The following is a 21,502-nucleotide window of genomic DNA, read 5'->3' on the forward strand; positions in this document are numbered from 1 at the left end:
AGACACCCCTGATAACTGTGCCAGGTGAGTTTTAGGAGCCAGCTACAGGTACTGTCCTGGGTTCATAGAAATACCTGTGTCAATTTTGTCACTGTATGGCTTCAAATGATTAAGCTGTGCAAAGCAGGGTCACAGAGTTATAACCTCAGGCCAATTAACAGAACAGTAAGATTATCTCCTGACTTGAAGGAAAGGATTGTAGCTCTCCATTTGAGAGGCCTTAATCAGACCAAAATTACATGTATAAACGAAATACCAGTGTAATTAAGGTGGAAATGTCAAGATAAGTAGTAAAACCATTAACAAATTGGTTAACAGGTTTAAGAAGACCAACTCTATTGAAATGAAGTCATTCTATACTGAAATTAGAAAGTAAAAATAAGCTGTTTCTTATATTTATTACATTGTAATCTGTCTAAACCATAAGTCATTGAGACCAAACGTATTGGCTGGTTTATGCAGGTGTCCGGTATGTAGAGGTACAATGTTGAATGATATAAGTTCAGAAAAAATTAATGCAAATCAAATTAAGAAATGATGCAGTTCTTATCTTGTTATATTCAAAAATATAAAGACATTGCTTTAAAAAAAAATAATTTTAAAGAAAGAGATTAAAGTAAAAAAAAAAAAAAAATCAGTGTAATTCCAAATGGTATATATAATGAATGTAAATTCACCTTTTCCCAAACCAACCTATAGCCTTATACCCGTAATTAGTACACATTGTTCTCATGCAGGAAATAAGATTATAGAGCCTGAGGTAAAATTTGCCTAAGGGCAGTTGAACACGGCAACCTATGTACCATTTACCTGTAAAACTGACCTGTTGGAACTACATCGTTTTCTATTCCCATTCAGTCAATATCTATCATGATATTGACTGTCACTCATTCATTATATGTAACAGATACAGTTCATGAATGTACAATGGTTCAAGCCAATTATAAAATCATAAAGTTAAATGTTCAAACTTTAAAAAAAAAATGACATAAGGCCAGCTACAGTTGGTGTATGGAATGTTTGATAAGTATTTACTTAACTCAAACATGAAAATTATATTAATCTATGTTGATTTACATATTGACCTCTAATACTCTATACATGCTTCCATTATAATATCAAAGACATAAAGTAAATACCAGTTTGAAATTGTTTTTTTCAAATATTTTTTTTTATAATAATGACTTATAACTGTTTAAATAATACTGTAATAGGAATGGACAATCATATTATTTCAAAAGTGTCGGATATCGACCGTCACAAGTCTGTACCTATATTCTATATGACCTTGGTATAGGTCAGCCTGAGTTTCCGCTAGCCCTGACACCATACCAGACATGGTGTCAGGGCCAGAGGAAACTCGGGCTAGGTAAAGGTAAGGTGTGATGACCAGTTTCCATCTAACAACATTAAGGGGGTCTTTATCTAGTTAGCTAGATGACCGTGTGTACACCTGTCCAGATCTTCACACCTTATGAGGTAAACTTGGAGGAAGGGGTCATTATTGGGGTCAGTGTAAGTCTGTCTTTTCTCCACACCCCTGTAATCATGCTTGATATACGGGTAAATATTTACCTGGAACCTGGGGGGGGGGGGGGGGGTTGTATCTTATATAACTGTTAAAAGAACTCCATTTATGACCAGGATTTATGAGGGGGGGGGGGGGGGGGGGGGGGGGGGGTTGTATCTTATATAACTGTTAAAAGAACTCCATTTATGACCAGGATTTATGAGGCAGGTATAACAAAACAAAGTTGGTTTACCAAATGGAAATTTAAGTCTGATGTTAAACTGTTAATCAATATTAGACATTGGATCCGGAATATGCTATCAAGGTGATAAAAATATAAACTGTTGGAAGTAAAGTATTTGAAATATTAAAAACAGTAGTACTTTGAGTTCAAGATACTACTAATTGACGTGGCTTGTTAAAACTCTTCAAATCAAAGGAATGCTATCATACATTTTTCAACGAAGTGCCAGATCTATTCATTTTACATAGGGTTAACTAATAGGTGGCGGAACAATACACTTAAGCATTGAACTGTAGTATACAGTCGATATGAATACAATTTGGATGACAGATAAATATTTCATGTAGATTATTCTATTCTATTTATCTGTCACCCAAATTGTATTCATATCGACTGTATACTACAGTTCAATGCTTAAGTGTATTGTTCCGCCACCCGCTCCCTGGACATATATATAATTTGCTTTGAGAGGTCGAGTTATTGGATTTTTAAATGATATAAAAGCTTTTATACCGTCTTGTCAAATCCAATTGTATGTTTAAAATATGCACAAGCTTTTAACTCAACTTGTCCATGCACTAATTACAAAAGTATGGCTAGATGTAGGTTGGGTATTGATCGTTCGGTTTTATGTCTGAACTTGTCACTTAGATCACCGCAGATATCGGATCAGTGTCCGGGTTTACAGGGCATAATATTATCCTTTTAGTTATTATTATTCAGCAATTTAAGATATATGTTGTGGTGTTTTGTGTTGAATGAAAGCTAAAAATGATAACTGTAAAATAATTATTATTATAAAAAATAGCTACAGTTGAACGTTAAGTATACACATAATTTTTGATCTGTACAACGTGGCTAATGCACATTTCTTAATGGACGATGATAGCGGCGTACATGCTTTCATTTGAGGTCTAAGCAAGGGATACCACAAAGTTAATAGCAATTCAATAAATGCATGTTCATCGAAGTGTGTCTTCAACATAGGATATTGATTGTAGTATCATCGCATATTTTTGTACATGGTGGCAAATAACAACAACCCGATCAATGCAAGCAATTTATTGATTAGTTGTTTTTTTTAATCTTTTTGCAAAGCAATTCACGTACACCATACAGTGACTCTCCTTTTATTGGTACTTTGCATGATTCGGTTCATGTTAAGTGGAATGGGAATTACCAGATACACACAGTGTGGTGCATGGTATACAGGTTTTTTTTATCAAGTACCGTATTGTTGTAGGCTGTGGACTGTAGCATATGCTTATGATGTTTGCGACGTTTCCAATGGATTCGTGTAAACATAAACAAACAGCTGTGGGTGATACTGTAATTCACCTGGATTTACATGTATGTAGGACTAACATCGAACATACCTACTCGTTTGATTGTTGGGACGCTCACCACAATGGGAGTAAGTGTTGTCTTTGATATATTTGCTAAAAATCATCATGCATTGACATTTCATCCATATCCCAACTTTCTTGTCATTTACTGAAATATATTTCTTTAAGTATCACTTATAATTTGGAGCGACCGATTCGTTGGTTTGCTGTTTTCAACGTTTGTTAAAATGTCTGTGGTCTATGTAATCAGAAAAGTACGTAACCCCCTCCCCTGATAATAATTTCGTTAGATAGTGTTACTAATTTTCAACATTTTATGTTGCAGTCTTGCCAGAGTAACGAACTAGTGACAGACGTCTCGCAGGTATGTATACAAGGACATCGTGACAGTAGGAGTAGGGATTAATATTTTTCTCTCTATACTAACCAGAAGCAGACGCCTATGGTTATGGCTAGGATAACTTTTATTTTCATCGTGTGTTGTCATGTAGTCATGGCTAATAGGTTGAAAAACGTTTCCAGTTTCTCTGATGACATAGAGCTAATAATTGGCGGGAATGGTAAGGAATGAAAGCCAACAAAGTGGGTTTTTTCGGCTTCGTCAAAACTTTTACATGGCAGCTACGGCGGCCATTTTATGACGTGAATGCGCAATCAAGGTTTTCTTCTCAAGTTTATACTGTAAAATTCAGCTCAACTTTTCCTTGAAAGATCCTGAAATGGTCATGATCAAGCGATTCTATTTTTGGGGTTGGTCCGAAATCAAAGATGGCCGCCCTTGCTGCCGTTTTGAAAAAGCACATTTTCAACTTCTCCAGTTTCACTGGTACCATGGGGCTAGTAATTGGTGGGGATTTAAGGAAAGGAAGTCAACAAAGTGTTGTTATTTTTCGGTCATAACTTTGACACGGCAGCTACGGCGGCCATTTGTAACTTGATTACGTAATCATGGTTTTGCTGAACTACATCTATGTTACATTTCATCTCAACTTCAAGCATTGAACTTCAGCTCAAACTTGCCTTGGATCATGAGATGGTTTTGAGCAAGTGTTGTTATATTTGGGAACGATCCGAAATCCAAGATCCCCACCATCCTTAAAAAGATATTTCAAAATTCATTTTCAGTTCATTCGTGTCATTGATCTAAATATTGGTGATGATGTTAGGGAAAAGAAGCCCACGAAATGTTGTGATTTTTCTGGCTGGAACTTTCAAAATGACATTTTAAAAACTACTTTAATTGCGACTAGTTGGATTTAGTTGAAACTTGCCAAGAATTATCTTAAATGATCGGTGGCCGTGATATATTATAGAACAAATATCTAAATTTCTATCCATTCTATTTCGATGAAACCTACAAGGAATGACCCCAAAATATTCACGACCATGTGTTACATGTGATACAATATTGCACAATTATAATTGTGAGTATGATTCTTAGGATGCGGCTTGTCGAGGGTTTGGTAGTTTTATTATAGTACTTAAAGGGTCGAGATCGCCTTCTCTCGGGGCCGCAGTGGCCGAGTGGTTAAGGTGTCCCGACACTTTATCACTAGCCCTCCACCTCTGGGTTGTGAGTTCGAAACCTACGTGGGGCAGTTGCCAGGTACTGACCGTAGGCCGGTGGTTTTTCTCCGGGTACTCCGGCTTTCCTCCACCTCCAAAACCTGGCACGTCCTTGAATGACCCTGGCTGTTAATAGGACGTTAAACAAAAACAAACCAACATCGCCTTCTCTCGCACTCAGGAAGTGAATGATTACATTGTCCCCGATTCTACCTCTGTATGTAATTGACGTAACATGAATACATGATGTTGCTTACGTCAATTAAGTCTCCACGTGGCTTCATTCTTTTGTTGACGTCATGCAAAAGGTAATTCCACCGTCTCAACCCTAGGATGAGTATTTATTATATAGGCCTGTTCGGCGAAGAAGGACATCTCAATCCCTAGTGTGAGAATTTAGCTGGCCAACACTCGGATTGAAATATCCCTGTCCATGATACAGGCCCGTGTTTCATTGTTTTTCACACATGCCCAACTAATTGCAGTGTATTACGAAATCTTTTCATCGTTTCATCATCAATGCCCTCTGAACAATGCGACGAAATTATGATATTATCAGTTTGCGACTTGGTTACGCTACACAAAATGATGATGTTTTACTGGTCATCCAAACTCGTACACGCGGGTTGAGATATCCCTGTCCACGGAACAAACTCATGTTATACTCTATTAATCCAATCCTTAGGAAAAAACGGGATCACCCTGTAATTGAGAGTTTCCAGTTTGTCGGTCTAACTTATCTGCCTTTTTAGCTACAGTTAATGCAAAGTGATGTCATCATGAAAAAAATACGTCATACTAGTATACCATTGGCTTTCTGAAGCATAGCGGAAAATAGAGGTACTTTAATTCAGTGGAATTATAGAATTCGGAACAATAAATATAATGATGATAACAAGTCATTACAAATGAATGTTTTGTTAAAGGTTGAGTATATCATCAGTGTGACAACTGGAGATAAGAAGGGAGCGGGTACTAATGCCAATGTAACTGTTGTTCTACATAACGATGGAGGCCAGTCAACAGGACATCTTCATTTAGACAAGTTCCTCAGAGATGACTTCGAAAGAGGAAAAAAGGATCACTTCAAAGTTCAGGCCCCTTTCATGAGTGTAATTGATATGATAGAAGTATGGCGAGATGACGCTGGGCTTAGAGATGAGTGGTTTCTTGAAACTGTGGTAGTGCACTGCAAGAACTCAAACAAAATCTTCGTTTTCCCGTTTTTACGCTGGATAAAGGAAGGCTATCATTACAAAATTCGCCATCTTGATACGTCACTTCCGCAGGATGACCCTTACAAGGAACAGCGACTTATGGAACTTAACGATAAAAAGACAACTTATCAGACAAATATCCCTAATCCGGGGCTTCCAATACAGGTAAGATGCTTCTACTATTGTTATACCGCTCGAAAAGATTCAATCCATTCAAAAGTAATTTAAAAACAACGGGAAATACGGACATAACGAAACTGCTATTCTGACGCAAAGTCGATAAATCTTGGTGAAAATATGAGCAAAATATAGATTTGCCTGGAGACTCTCTTGAAAAAATACAAAGATGGTACGCTGTACATGAATTGTTGTGTAGACCATCGCTGTGAATTACTATTTATGTTTCTCTAAGTATCTGCAGGGAAATTACCAATATCAAGCTTGATTAAGCTTCACCGTCATACATGCTTTATTTTCAATTGAGTCCTACAATGTATACGCCTGAGCACAGTGTCCTTTTATTATGAGTACCAAATGTCATTAGGTGGTTTATATAATGTTAATGTATTTTATTGGCATTCATCCAACTGCGAAAATACCCTCGTGCAAGCTATTACATGATGTTGGTAGTCAAAGATTTTAAATAGAAAACTTTGCCATAATTCCACCCGTCCTGGTATGATGTACTTGAATTATTTACAGAGGACGTAAGGCAAAGTAACTTCAGAGTCATCTATGTAGGAAAATTATTTTGAATTTCAAAACCCAATGAATAACTACAAATTTGAAACAAAAATATTCATGTCATATACTAAAATGTTTGCATGAATATGTAGTGTCTTAAAATCACTATTAATTTGCTGTAGATGATAACAGTGTTTTCTATACAGTTACTTTGTGGCAAGATGTAGCATGGAATAATAACTCTAAAAAAATCAATCACACCTGAAAAATAGCCATGCTGTTATGCTCAAGAGTGTCTATGGCACACAATAAGAATATTTGTGTGACCGGATATGGCACTATGTACGTATCAACACTTATTTTGTTTTTTACCTTGAAATGCAAATAGCGGCTGTGAATATTATTACACAAATATGGCATAAAGCGAGGTATTTCAATCGATAACAATGCTCCTCATCATATTTTAGATACATCTGATCATGGTAAGAAGGATATTTGTAAGACTTATTTGCAGTTTTTACCCCAAGCTCAGCAGTTGAACATTTATTTCTTATTGTCATGTCTAGAGTTCTTGATATCGTCTCATAAGAGTGTTTTTGATATATGAAATACATCATTTACAATAAGGTCAAATACAGTCCAATTTGGTCAAGCCAATGCTCCTATTGTGTGCTTTTGAGCAAAACGACATGGCTATTTTGTGCAATATATGTGATACAAATGAGCTAATTGTGTTCCCCCTGAAACATGCATTTTTCGCATGTTTTGTTTAAGTTTGCAGGCAGTTTAACAAATTACATGTCACCAGCAAGGTCCATGGTTGGCAATAACATACTTAAAATTGATCAAGTTACCTCTGTCAAATTGCATCATAGTGGGAATTTATAGGCTTGTGAATTTTCAGTTTTTATTGGATTTGCTGTTTAGATGCCCCTTGAAATACAAATTCCTCATGCATCTTTATCCGATTAAATTATATTAAGTACGTCATTAAGATGTCTAAAAACGTTATGTTTACTGAATATGTTTACTGTGTACAAACATCGTCGTTTTCATTATTAATGCTGTGTCTATGTAGCCTATGGTAACGGTTGTTGATGTAGATAGCTGTGCGTGGCTTGAGATAATTGTGTTTGTGAAATAGGCGAAGCATAACTGATATGACATTTGTTATATAGAAAATTAAATTCCAATCTCCGCTATTTTTCTGAAGCTACATTAAGTAGTAAATGTAGAAGACACGTGTAATTGTGTCAACAGATATGTAGTATTGAGGGATGCCTTTGTATAGTCACGAGGTTTATCTATTTGTGGGAGCCATTGTATATAATGAGACGTAAATTTATGTTAACGAGAGATAAATTATCACGTAGTGCTAGGAGATGTAATTGTGTGGATTGAGAGACATACATCTCAAAACGCTACAAGATATGAGCCCCAAAACCGGCTCCTATTCACATACCCAATATGTCGTATTATCATGACATCAGGCTCTGCACATGGTTAGATTTTGATGGTAATTTGACATTACTTAAAATACAAAAATACATAAAATATCTCATAAACCTGGTGAAAGATTGATTTTATATGCGCACCATAACATCTAACTTTTAAAACATGACGGTTATCTTTAAAGTTTAAATGGTAAAAGAGGGTAAGAACGAAATATGCTTTACCTTAGACGTTGAGTGATTTATAAAATTGTGTAGTGAGCAATATACTTAAATGATGTTGAGTGAGATATATCATTATGTTCAGTGAGAACTGAGTATTTTGTGTTGTTTAAGATATATCATCATGTTCTGTGAGAACTGAATATTTTGTGTTGTGTGAGATATATCATCAGGTTCAGTGAGAACTGAGTTAGTATGTTGTGTTGTGTGAGATATATCATCATGTTCAGTGAGAACTGAGTTAGTATGTTGTGTTGTGTGAGATATATCATCATGTTCAGTGAGTACTGAGTTAGTATGTTGTGTTGTGTGAGATATATCATTATGTTCATTGAGAACTGAGTATTTTGTGTTTTGCGAGATATATCATCATGTTCAGTGAGCTCTGAGTTAGTATGTTGTGTTGTGTGAGATATATCATCATGTTTAGTGAGAACTGAGTTAGTATGTTGTGTTGTGAGATATATCATCAGTGAGCTCTGATTTTTTTGTGTTGTGCGAGATATATCATCATATTCAGTGAGAACTGAGTATGTTGTGTTGTGTGAGATATATCATCATGTTCAGTGAGTACTGAGTTAGTATGTTGTGTTGTGTGAGATATATCATCATGTTCAGTGAGAATTGAGTTAGTATGTTGTGTTGTGTGAGATATATCATCATGTTCAGTGAGTACTGAGTTAGTATGTTGTGTTGTGTGAGATATATCATTATGTTCATTGAGAACTGAGTATTTTGTGTTTTGCGAGATATATCATCATGTTCAGTGAGCTCTGAGTTAGTATGTTGTGTTGTGTGAGATATATCATCATGTTTAGTGAGAACTGAGTTAGTATGTTGTGTTGTGAGATATATCATCAGTGAGCTCTGATTTTTTTGTGTTGTGCGAGATATATCATCATATTCAGTGAGAACTGAGTATGTTGTGTTGTGTGAGATATATCATCATGTTCAGTGAGTACTGAGTTAGTATGTTGTGTTGTGTGAGATATATCATCATGTTCAGTGAGTACTGAGTTAGTATGTTGTGTTGTGTGAGATATATCATTATGTTCATTGAGAACTGAGTATTTTGTGTTTTGCGAGATATATCATCATGTTCAGTGAGCTCTGAGTTAGTATGTTGTGTTGTGTGAGATATATCATCATGTTTAGTGAGAACTGAGTTAGTATGTTGTGTTGTGAGATATATCATCAGTGAGCTCTGATTTTTTTGTGTTGTGCGAGATATATCATCATATTCAGTGAGAACTGAGTATGTTGTGTTGTGTGAGATATATCATCATGTTCAGTGAGTACTGAGTTAGTATGTTGTGTTGTGTGAGATATATCATCATGTTCAGTGAGAATTGAGTTAGTATGTTGTGTTGTGTGAGATATATCATCATGTTCATTGAGAACTGAGTATTTTGTGTTGTGCGAGATATATCATCATGTTCAGTGAGAACTGAGTATTTTGTGTTGTGCGGGATATATCATCATGTTCAGTGAGAACTGAGTATGTTGTGTTGTGTGAGATATATCATCATGTTCAGTGAGAACTGAGTTAGTATGTTGTGTTGTGCGAGATATATCATTATGTTCAGTGAGAGCTGGTTAGTAAGGTGTGTTGTGTGAGATATATCATTATGTTCATTGAGAACTGAGTATGTTGTGTTGTGTGAGATATATCATCATGTTCAGTGAAAACTGAGTTAGTATTTTGTGTTGTGGGATAAATATGATTATGTGTAGTTACTCTTCTTATATTAACTGTAATTGGACCATTATTTCAAGGTGAAAGAAATACCGGACGACGAACGGTTTTCATCGGACTACCAGGTAAGGTGCTATTTAAAGGGATGTGCTTGCATTATGATAGCAATTCTGCACCATTTTCATAAAGATAACGCTCTGTATGACGGGATGTGTCCCCAGAGGTCGGGATATGAATTCTTGTATTGTTTTACAGTCCATCGATACATGACATCTCGAATAATAGATCACCTAATACAAAACCAGCATACATTGGCGATATCATAACGAAACTTCTAACACAAAATCAATAAAGGACAACTATGAAGACAGAATATAGGTTTGCAAGAACAAGGAGATAAGACCAGGTGTTCCGGAATAGTAAGCGGCTTCTACTGCATTGATGACACCCGCCATACAAATATAATGATAAATATAATTCAGTCTACAAAAGCAGAGTACGCTAGTTTAATGCAAACGGTCAAATGGAATAAAACGCATGGTATTGTAAATAAATGTCAAGATACGAATGGCAGTGTAAATTTGTATGTATTCTTTATTCCATTTGCTCTGGTGGAAGTTCGGAAGGTAGTTCATGTATACATCTTCCCTAAACCAGAATACAATACATTGATGAGCGGTGTTGAACAGTAAATCTTATAAGCAAAGCCATTTTATAGATAGATAGTCATTATGATAATAACATTGATGTACCTGTCACCAGTGTTATCTCAGTTGCCAGTCAAAGAACAATACATGTATGTCTGTTTTTGTAATGATTTTATATTCATAATCATTTAAGTATGTTTAAACATGATTTCATGTCAATTGCGTCGAAAACTTGATAATAAAGTTTAATAAAATACCACCCGATCGGGTTTAAAGTAAGCGTTATCTTAATTTCACGATATTTAAACGTGACTTTGATTTCAATTTCAGTTCGATTTAGTAAAACTTGCCGCAGAGATAACAATAAAAGGCAAACTAGTAAGGCTAGTGAGTGGTGAATGGGACAGCCTCGATGACCTTGGAAACATTTATAAGTCCGAAGTGTTTCTCTAAACCTACGGTGAGTATCGATTGTCTCTGTATTAGTACAACGATACGATATGTTCTTCCTTTTGATTAATCATTGTTATTCTTGAATTATCTTAGCAATATGTAGATGCATTGTTAAAGTCAAAAATAAATCAGATGTGATTATTCATTACTTTCGACACAATATACACTACTGTACTATCGTTTTATATATATAAAGGTTTATGTTTTTATCACAGCCCCTTGCCGATAATACGTGGGATACAGACGAACATTTTGGATTTCAGCGTATCGGACGTATCAACAACTCCCTGATTACACTCTGTACAGAGATCCCGAAAAAGTACAGTGGTCACGCTAAAATTTATTTGGATAATTAAAATTGAATGATAGACAATATTTTATTATTGCTATGTTAACATTCTCTCTGTTTTGTATAACAATTCAAATTGCTAATTTCTCTGAAAATATCAAATGTATGCGTTATCAATTTAACAAAACAGTACCTGAAACATCTATACATGTTTCCAGAACACATGCACTATTTATATAATATGTAAATTACTTACTTCTTCTCAAGGCTTGCTGTGACTGAGGAAATGTTAAAACCTTTCCTAGAGGGCTTAAAGCTACAAGATGCTTTAATGGAAAAGAAGCTGTTTTATGTCGATCTTGTCATCGTGGAAGGAATACCCGTGAAAAGTGGATTAATGGTATATGTTCAAGATTTCATCAGACTTCAGATTGTTTTATTAATGAATACATGTAGCTGCTTTTTGTTGTTAAAACTATAAACATTTATTTCATTATTGTAGCTCATTGCTTCATAGGTTTCTGAGAATTTCAGTTTGTTCGAGATCCTTTTGTCTTCATTATACACTAGGCATCACTTCAAAAGTCAAAATATTTAATCTCGGGTTTTGCTTTTGTAACAATTCAGGTTTGTGCCCCGGTCGCATTATTCTACCACAACAAAAAGAACAGACTGGTTCCCATAGCGATACAACTGAAGCAGCAACCGGCTGACGACAATCCGGTGAGTGTTACTGATAATTTGATATGATCTGCTACGCGAAAATATGTAGTAATGCAGATTTCATTTTACGAAAATGTACAGAACAGGTTTATTTAATTGATCTTTGTATATTATCAACGGGGCCTTTATTGGTGACATCTGAGAAAAAATAGCACTACATTTCAGATGAATGTTAAGTAATGATATTATATTTTATTCATTTAATTGAGTTATGTTTAACCGTCTAAGATAAAGGCACATCTCCACACTACACCCCAATCTACACACCCACCCTATACCGTCTAGATAGTTAGTAGCCCGAGTTTCCTCTGGCCCTGACACCATGTCTGGTGTAGGGACCCCTACAGGTGTCGGGGCCAGAGGAAACTCGGGTTAGATAGCGAGGAACCCCCTTCCCCCGGTTCCTTCCATTTTATTGATATTACCACCACAAATTTGCACATATGTTTGCTTGGCGTATATATTACTATTAACCCACCAATTGTTTGATATTGTTCTGTTTGCAGTTCGTATTTTTTATGTTACATTTTTCCCTTTTATGTCGATAGGTGTTCCTTCCATCAGATCCTAAGTATACCTGGCTGGCCGCTAAAATGTGGTTTAACCTTGCTGATGCTTCCTATCACGAGTCAATTACACACTTGGGTAAATAACGAAAAGGATCATCTCCTTTAAAACACGCCCCTTTTAATTTAAAATGTATCACGAGTCAGTTACACACTTGGGTAAATGATAAAAGAAGGACTTCTTGCACACACGCAAAATTGATTTAGAAAGCGAACACGCAAATATATATGTATACAAACCACAAATGATAAAAGATATTTGAATCATTTTTTTATTATGATTTCCGAAAAATGCATATGTAATCATAATAATAATAACAATAATTCATTATGTTATATTTTCAAATTATCATCATATTGCAAATACATTTTACATCATTTGCTCTTAAAAATAAAATACAATATTTGCCATGTGAAATATTTCTGTTTGCTATGTCTATGTACGTGACATATATTCCGTAATAAAAGGACATTATTTACAAGAAGGCTGATCCGTAATTTTCTAACGGTGTCAACCATCTTCCATTATAATTGGATAGTATTTAAAACAATACAAATACCTTTACTCTTTTCATTATCAATAATATGACCTGTGTTATTTGTTATAATAGGATTCACCCACCTGTTGATGGAAGGATGTGCTATCGCCACCCACAGAAACCTGTCGCATACCCATCCAATTTTCAAATTATTGGCGCCACACTTCCTGTATCTCATAGCCATCAATGGGTAACTAGTTATATTCCTTTACAGTACATGATTAATCATTCTTTTTTGGTATACCATCTGTCACAAATGCACAGGATTTCATTGTTCAGCGGAAATAAGTTCTTATGAAAAATTATACATTTACTTAGTATATGTTTCAACAAAACAGAAGTATATTTATAAGCGGACATGTCCACTTAGGTTGTTACAATAGTCCTTTCGTGAGAAGATCATTTTCTTTAAGCATGAAGGGAGACTATTCCTATGCATTATGAGCATATCTTGAGAAAACCAGCAAACCTGTTAAAGGTATTGGAATACTAATATAAATGTTCTGTCTGAGTACTCATTCATTCAATAATCCAAATGCTGAGGTTTATATTGTCCGCAACAGATTAGCACTCACAACACTGATAAGTTCGGACGGCTGGGTTCAAAATGTGATGGCGATCGGGATTGATGGCATGTTTGAACTAATCAGAAGGAAGTAAGTGCTTAATTTATCAAACATTTACATGAATTCCCTACGAAGTTATTCCCATTTCGGACTGAATAATCTTCTCCTCGCTATCCCGCATAGGCATAATATGTAAAATTCCTACTGATTATTTTATATATAGCAAATATACTTCAAGAAATCTTCCATGATAAAGATCTGCAAGTATTAATGTTAAAGAGATGTTCTACTTTGTGTTGGAAAAACAATTGATTACGATGTGATGACGCTTTTTTGTATTTTTAGACTGAATACGTGGCGGATGGATGTAGACGGGACACTGCCAAAGGAACTGGAGAGCAGAGGGGTACAATCACATTTAACTAACATATAATTTCTTGCTGGATATTTTTGCTATAAGAAACACGAAAAATCAAGTTTTCATAATAATATGTATATACATTTAGATGTTTGTATGAAGCAATGTTTTCTATAGATATAGTAAATCTATTAACTTGGTCTTGAAAACTGAAATGAAAAGTAGATAGATTTACTCGAACAAGATAATGAAAATAATACTTTCATTTGTAAATTGGTACATTCCTGCCTCCTTTTATCTTTATAGCTGAGTCTATCTAGAACTGACATTACTTATATAATCTACTGTTCACCTTAATCCTTAATCCCTTAGGTGCTGGACCAGACAATACTAAGCGGATATCACTACAGGGATGACGCTTTATCACTGTATAACATCGTCAACAACTACGTCACTGAATACGTGGGACTTTACTACGGTAAAACAAATAAAAGTTGTTTCCTGTTTAGGCAAAACGTAATCTAAATGAAGTATCAACATTTTGATTGAGATTTTTTATTATTTTTTTTTTTTATTTAAAGTGATAAAGTATTGTTGTAAGTAAAACATTTAAGGCCCGTAATAAACATGTTTTGTGTATACAGACAGCGCCGAATCATACACCAACGACCTCGAGATCCAGGCTTGGGCTCAAGAGTTTGTCAAACCAAGGACTGAGGGTGGGTGCGGCCTTTTGGTACGTACATGTACATGTAGTTAGCATGTAACTTCTGTGTTGCCCTACACATAACGTATGCACTGTCTCGCGAACATCGATGTGTAATTTTGTAATAATTCCTTATGTTTGGGTATCTCGATGTGTCTTTTATCTCATTTCAAAATACTTGATTCGTCAATTTCACTTAATACGTATTGCACGAACTTTTTAATAAAAATTCAAGATTTACAAACAAAGACACGTTTCTTTATTCTGTTGCAATTGATAACTACATTATATGTATTTATATAATAATTTCACAGACGAAATTGTCCATTAGATAAAATCGACAATCTTGTAGTGTACTTCAATATCACACAAGGATTGAAGGAACGTTTTTTGAGGATATGTATTTGGTTTTATGGTTTTAAAACCGAATACAATTAGTCTGATACATTTTGATTCTTTACTATCTATAAACGTCTTCTCACTACAAACTGGATCATTCCCTTTCATCCTTATCATTTTGATGTCTTCTTTTGTGTTCCTACACACCCATCTTCACATGAACCTTACTGCCGATAAGACATCCCTACATGCATTCACATTTGATGTGTGTGGGTTTTTGGGATTTTTTTGAAACATATTGTTGATTTGAAAACATTTTATAAGCTAATTAAGATAATATGGCAATTCTACAATGCTGTAATGCATGTTGGTAGTTATTTAAACTAATACGACGTCGTGTGTAATTATGTAGTGCATATATTCATGGAAACACGTGTACCTATATAATATATTATTTTTATAATTGATATTTATAAATTTTAAATCTCCGTCATCAACGCCCAATTTCTATATGAACCGTCTAACACTTTTATTATCAGAATTGATTTATATTTGTATATTCCAGTTTTACCATTTGTATATTTTCCAGTAATATTTACAGAAAATAAAGTACTCAATGAATATGATAATGTATCCGATAAACACCATTCAACGTTGATATGTCTATATGAATTTGTGTTCACAGGGTGTCCCAGGAGGAGGGAGTATAACCAACTCGTCTGATCTTGTGTGTATATTGAATTTCATCATCTTTACGGGCAGTGTTACACATGCAGCTGCTAACTTTGCCCAATATGATGAGTACGGCTTCCCCCCAAACTACCCCGTAGTTATAAAGGGGACACCGCCCACAAACAAGGTATACCATAAAAACACACTTTACATATGAATTAGTAAGACATGTTATGTATTCTTGAAATGTTTAAACTGTCCTATTTCATTCAATGCTTATCAGTATTATACACAGTTTGTGGATAGAAATCATTCTTGATGCAACATGACATGAAATGAATTCATACATTGTAGTAGCTTACTGAGTAACATGTTACTCGATTGTACAGTACCTTGTGTATGAACATTTCAGGCAGTATTGACGGAATCCTGTATCTTGGAAGCTCTTCCCGACAAGGCTTTGACCTTCGAAATCATAATCATCACTAAACTTCTCAGCGCTTTTGGTACCAACAAGTTAGGAGATTTCGAAATGAAATACATCTATGATCCAAAAGCTGAAAATGTATTGAAACGGTACGTTCATTCCGTTAAGAAATATTGTGTGTTCGATATCGTATTGATTTGTACCTGGTACATCCATGTATGTGTTACTGTGCAGTGAAACGACAACTCATCTTCGTGGGTTCTGCACTGTCTTTGTGTTTGAACGCATTTTGTTTTTAACTTTGTAGATACTGTAAATATAGAACCGCGTAACAAGATTTCTAACAATGACTGATGGATTAAGATCAATTTATATGTACACATGCAGATTTTTTACGAATATCAATAGATCAAAGTATATTTTAAAAGTCTTTTTTAAGAATGATGATGTCGTAGGAACCATTATTAACATGGCTGCCCGGACTTTTAGATCTGGGTTACTTTATCGGTTTCAGTGTAAAGTGCGTAAGATTACATGCATTGTACATGGACTATAAATAATATAGCAACATATGAACTGACAGAGATAAAACAGAGATTAAAGCACGAAATCATGAAGACAAATGTCTAATGCCTTTTTACTTTATAGATTTCAGAAAGAGCTCGCCGAACAGAGTAGAAGAGTGAAAACGTTGGAGAAAACACGTGAATTTTCCTACAAATGGCTAGATCCAGAGATTGTCCCAAACGCTATCAGCATATAAATAAACTTCAACGTAACACAACATTGTCATATGTACAATGATTAGATATGCTAGAGACATTATATACAGTATACAAGAATGTTGTGATACATTACGATTTATAGCTGAACAAGTCCTCTCCCTCTTGAATAAACTTAAACTCAAACTGTCATTCAGTTGACATACCAGTATAAACAGTATATATTTAGTTGCGCTTTATTTTACGTACCAGAATACACTTGGAAACATTTAGACACGACAAAAATTGAAATGTTATTTTCTTGGGTTGGAACGTCCTCTTCTCAGCCAGTATTGCATGAGATCCGGTGTCAGGAGAGACGCCAATAGAAAAAAAAGAGACTTTACAAAAATATAGAAAGGAAGAGAAGACCAGAAAAGTGGAGGGGACATTCAGTGGTAGTTTTCATTAGTAATATTGTATTTGTTGTTTTGATAAATATCGACGTGGCTATATGTATAAAGTCACATTATCTTTATTTGTATTCTAATTGACCTTTCATTCTAGTGTATGCCTGTGTTATCTGATCGTGTGTGGTATATTTAGTACGTTAAGCAATTGATATACTTCAGAATGCAAATAGGAAATACGGGACTATCGTTAAATGGATGCTTTAGTTAGTACAGTTTATTTTCCACCTCCCTTATATACAATGTAATGGTATAACAGTAAACTGATAATTTTGCATATAATGACTGATGATATTACGCGGTGGCGATTAAGATGTTACAATGTTCATATTGTGATTCTTTATTGTAACCAATCACGGTGACTACCTTAGAAATACATACATGTATTTATAAATGTATCATTAAGAAAGAAATGAATAGTTAATGAAATCATTTTACTAACAGATATATACATGGACAAGCATTAAAACTGATTCCACATGAATGTTTACGTTTGTAAGGTTATTTGATATGCAAAAAGCATTCCATTAACCCGACAGTCCATGACGTCTTTCCTTTTAATGGTGTCACTCAACCCGGTTTAAAAGCTCCAGATATGAATCTCCTCGATCCTTCCTCTTCTCGTGTGGACGCTAAGCTTTAAAGCCACCTCGATCTGTCATCTTTTCATGTCAATGCTTAGCTTTAAAACCACCTCTATCCGTCCTCTTCTCGTGTAGGCGCTAAGCTTCAAAACCAACTCGAACCATCCTCCTATTTCGAAGCTAAGCTTCAAAACCATTTCGATCCGTCCTCTTCTCGTGTCGACGCTAGGCGTAAAAACGATCTCGACCTGTTCTCTTCTCGTGTCGACGCTAAGCTTCAAAATCACCTCGACCTCTTTTCTTTTCATGTCAACGTTAAGCTTCACAACCACGTCAATCCGTCCTCTTCCATGTAGAGGCTAAGCTTCAAAACCAACTCGATCCGTCCTCTACTCGTGTCGAAGCTAAGCTTCAAAACCACCTCGATCCATCATCTTCTCGTGCCGAAGCTAAACATCAAAACCACCTCGATCCATCCTGTTCTCGTGTCGACGCTAGGTTTCAAAACCACCTTATCCATCCTCTTATGTCGACGCTAAGCTTAAAAAAAACACCTCGATCATTCCTCTTCCCGTGTCGACGCTAAGCCTCAAAACCACCTCGATCCATCCTCATCTCGTGTCGACGCTAAGCTTCAAAACCACATCGATCCTTCCTATTCTCGTGTCGACGCTAAGCTTCAAAACCACCTCGATTCGTCCTCCTCGTGTCGACGCTAGGACTTTTCATGTCAACGCTAAGCTTCAAAACCACCTCGATCCGTCCTTTTATCATGTCGACGTTAAGCTTCAAAACCACCTCGATCCCTCCTATTTTCGTGTCGAAGCTAAGCTTCAAAACCACCTCGATCCGTCCTTTTATCATGTCGACGCTAGGCTTCAAAACCACCTCAAAATCTCACAGGGTACGATAACAAATGGACTGGAACTTAGGTGATCCAACTATCACTTTTATAGCAAATCGCAACATTTATAAGTATGTATAGTGTTTACTGACACATACTTTATCTGTGATAATTTTGTGTATCTATACAGTTGTATGTCATATCCCTGAGCTGGATTGATAAACAGATATATGTGTGTATCTCGTACTGTTGTGGACATTTGTAAGGTCACAGCGATATTTTAATTTCATATTGAATCTTAATGTAATTTCATGTTTTATCATGATAGTCATCCAATCCTTTTCTATTGTTTTTATTCATATTCTTATATTGTGTTCCTTTGTAACTAACGAAAATATATTTACACCATTTTCTTGCCTATATAATTACAGGGAAACGTGTTTATTTAGAAAATCACCATTATCAGCGCAAGTATGCTATGTACAAGCAAAGTGTTGTCATAATTATGTTGTTTAATTGTTTAACAAACACTTGGTTTGTCCGCACAAGATAAACAAGGTGTGTTCTTGGAAAGGGCCATATTATAGGCTTAGCCTGTCGTCTAATCCATTTATTTATATTTGTAATTGTGCATACAGATTGTACATGTATTACTTGAAAATGAAATATTTTGAAATGAAACAAGGTATTAGTAGCTTCCAAAACAACTCGGAAGTTAGATACAATATCTATCACATACGAAATGTCAGTGAACCTAAAGGTTCAATATGTTGGTCATAGAGGGCAACCAAATTAAACTCGGAACAGGTCGAAAATAATGTTAAAATCTGGATGGGTGCAAATGACTCATACTTCCTTATTTTTCAAGCAATATATGGTACACATCCTTACTTGCATCAGATGAAATGTTTGACGCTAGTACATGTATTGGCACACATACATTGTACGTGTTTTATGTGTACAATAGTTTCAGTATTGATTCCTAATGGGTGTTCTTTTTAGTAAGTATGGATTATCTAGACAAGTCATCTTAAATTGGGTAAAAACTGTTTGACTTATATACGTTTAAGAGCAACGTATACACCCAGAGACAGATATTCCATACGCCTACAAGCCAGTCATACTTGTACTATGGCTGGCTGGTGTTTCCTTCTTGTTATCACGTAACTTCCATTAAAAGACAATAACATTGCTATTTAAGATAAAGTTGATTTTGAGAATAACTACTAATCAACAACATTGAACGCCCCGGAAAAGCATGATATATCTTGGTATCATTTTGGATAACTGCTGTGAAACAGCTAATTTGATAGAGATACTATGTTAGTAGAATATTTTCATTGTCATATTTTCCTCTCACCAAACTTGCAGGTTAAATAAATCATTGTTTACATTGGAATTACGTGAATTTTCAGGCTGTAAACTAATGTGATAGTGCTCATGATAAACCCTATCGATTTATTTAAAGGTATAGGGTTGAAGCGCTCAATTTGTATTTTAAAGTTATTTTCGTCATTGATACAAAACAAATCGTTATTTTCTTAACAACTATACATATACTGTTTACACATATATATTATATTTATGCTAATAAACGATTGGAATAATGTCATAGTTGATGTTTTCATTGTATTGAATTCAGTTATGATCTGTACTAATTAATAACAGTGTAAAACTAATACTGTTACTTCTAATATAGCCGTACTAATTCCGTGCATTATATGTATAATGTTTCTTCTTTCTTTTCATGTATTTTATAACATGTCATTTGTCATGCTGTAAGACTCCATTCAATGACTGCTGAAAATCACTTAGATTTCACGAATTCTTTATTTCGCAAAGATGTTTTTTCAGAGATATTCTCGAATAAGTCATGATTTCGTGAACGAACGTTAATCTAGAAATTACTTTATATTCGTGAACAATCATCTGCAATGTACATGTATTAGAGTCGTGGGCTCTGTAATACACCATATATCGGTAACCGGTAGCTTGCAGTAATCGCGAATGACTTGAATTTGCGACAAACTTTCCTAACATATTTCTGCGAAAATAAATCCCTTGCGATATACATAACGTATAAGTGATTTACAATATCCACTCACATATTCATTTGTAAGCTTAAAGAGTTAAATTGATATACGCGCAGGAAGTAAATGTATAAATGCTTTGAACTCCTCTCGCCTCTTTAACACTTCGGTATGGAAGTTGTCACGGAATTATGGCTTTGATGTGTAAGCCATAGAACATGTTTTTGCTTCAGCAGGCTCTGTATACAAAACTTCGGTGGGATAATACTCGGATTCGAACTATTTCTCTCGATTTTAACTGATGATATAATACTTTTATCTTTGTATTCTCCTACATCCCAGTTCTACAGGAGCACTAAAACAAGACATACATTAATTACATATAATGAGTGTATCTAGTAAAAAGAATTCCTATTAGGTTTCGTGAAAATGTGCTCAACAGGCCTAGGCTTCCTAGTACATTTATTTTTACAGAAGACATGCATGTCACACCAAGGTAGCAGAAATCATACAAGTATATAACTATTGAAAAAGACAATTTAAGACAAATTTATCCGTTTAGAACAAAAAGTTACCGAGATAAAACAAGTTGTAAAATGAGATGAAAATTCGTGTCCTACATACCTACCTACCACTACCTTCCTACCACTAA

General features: G+C 35.1%; 1 protein-coding gene across 1 annotated transcript; it reads left to right on the forward strand.

The window, feature by feature from the left end:
- Positions 1-3,082: 3,082 nt before the first annotated feature.
- LOC117329167 (allene oxide synthase-lipoxygenase protein-like) lies at positions 3,083-20,427 on the forward strand. The gene is given in 18 exon segments (XM_033886923.1): positions 3,083-3,168; positions 3,426-3,464; positions 5,593-6,048; positions 10,017-10,061; positions 10,914-11,033; positions 11,035-11,043; positions 11,252-11,355; positions 11,593-11,725; positions 11,953-12,048; positions 12,597-12,693; positions 13,226-13,343; positions 13,717-13,809; positions 14,065-14,125; positions 14,450-14,555; positions 14,722-14,813; positions 15,808-15,981; positions 16,207-16,370; positions 16,870-20,427. Coding segments are annotated over 18 exon segments (2,028 nt in total). The 5' UTR covers positions 3,083-3,162; the 3' UTR covers positions 16,985-20,427.
- Positions 20,428-21,502: the final 1,075 nt, after the last annotated feature.

This window comes from Pecten maximus, chromosome 6, assembly GCF_902652985.1.
Source record: "Pecten maximus chromosome 6, xPecMax1.1, whole genome shotgun sequence".
Lineage (NCBI taxonomy): Eukaryota > Metazoa > Mollusca > Bivalvia > Pectinida > Pectinidae > Pecten > Pecten maximus.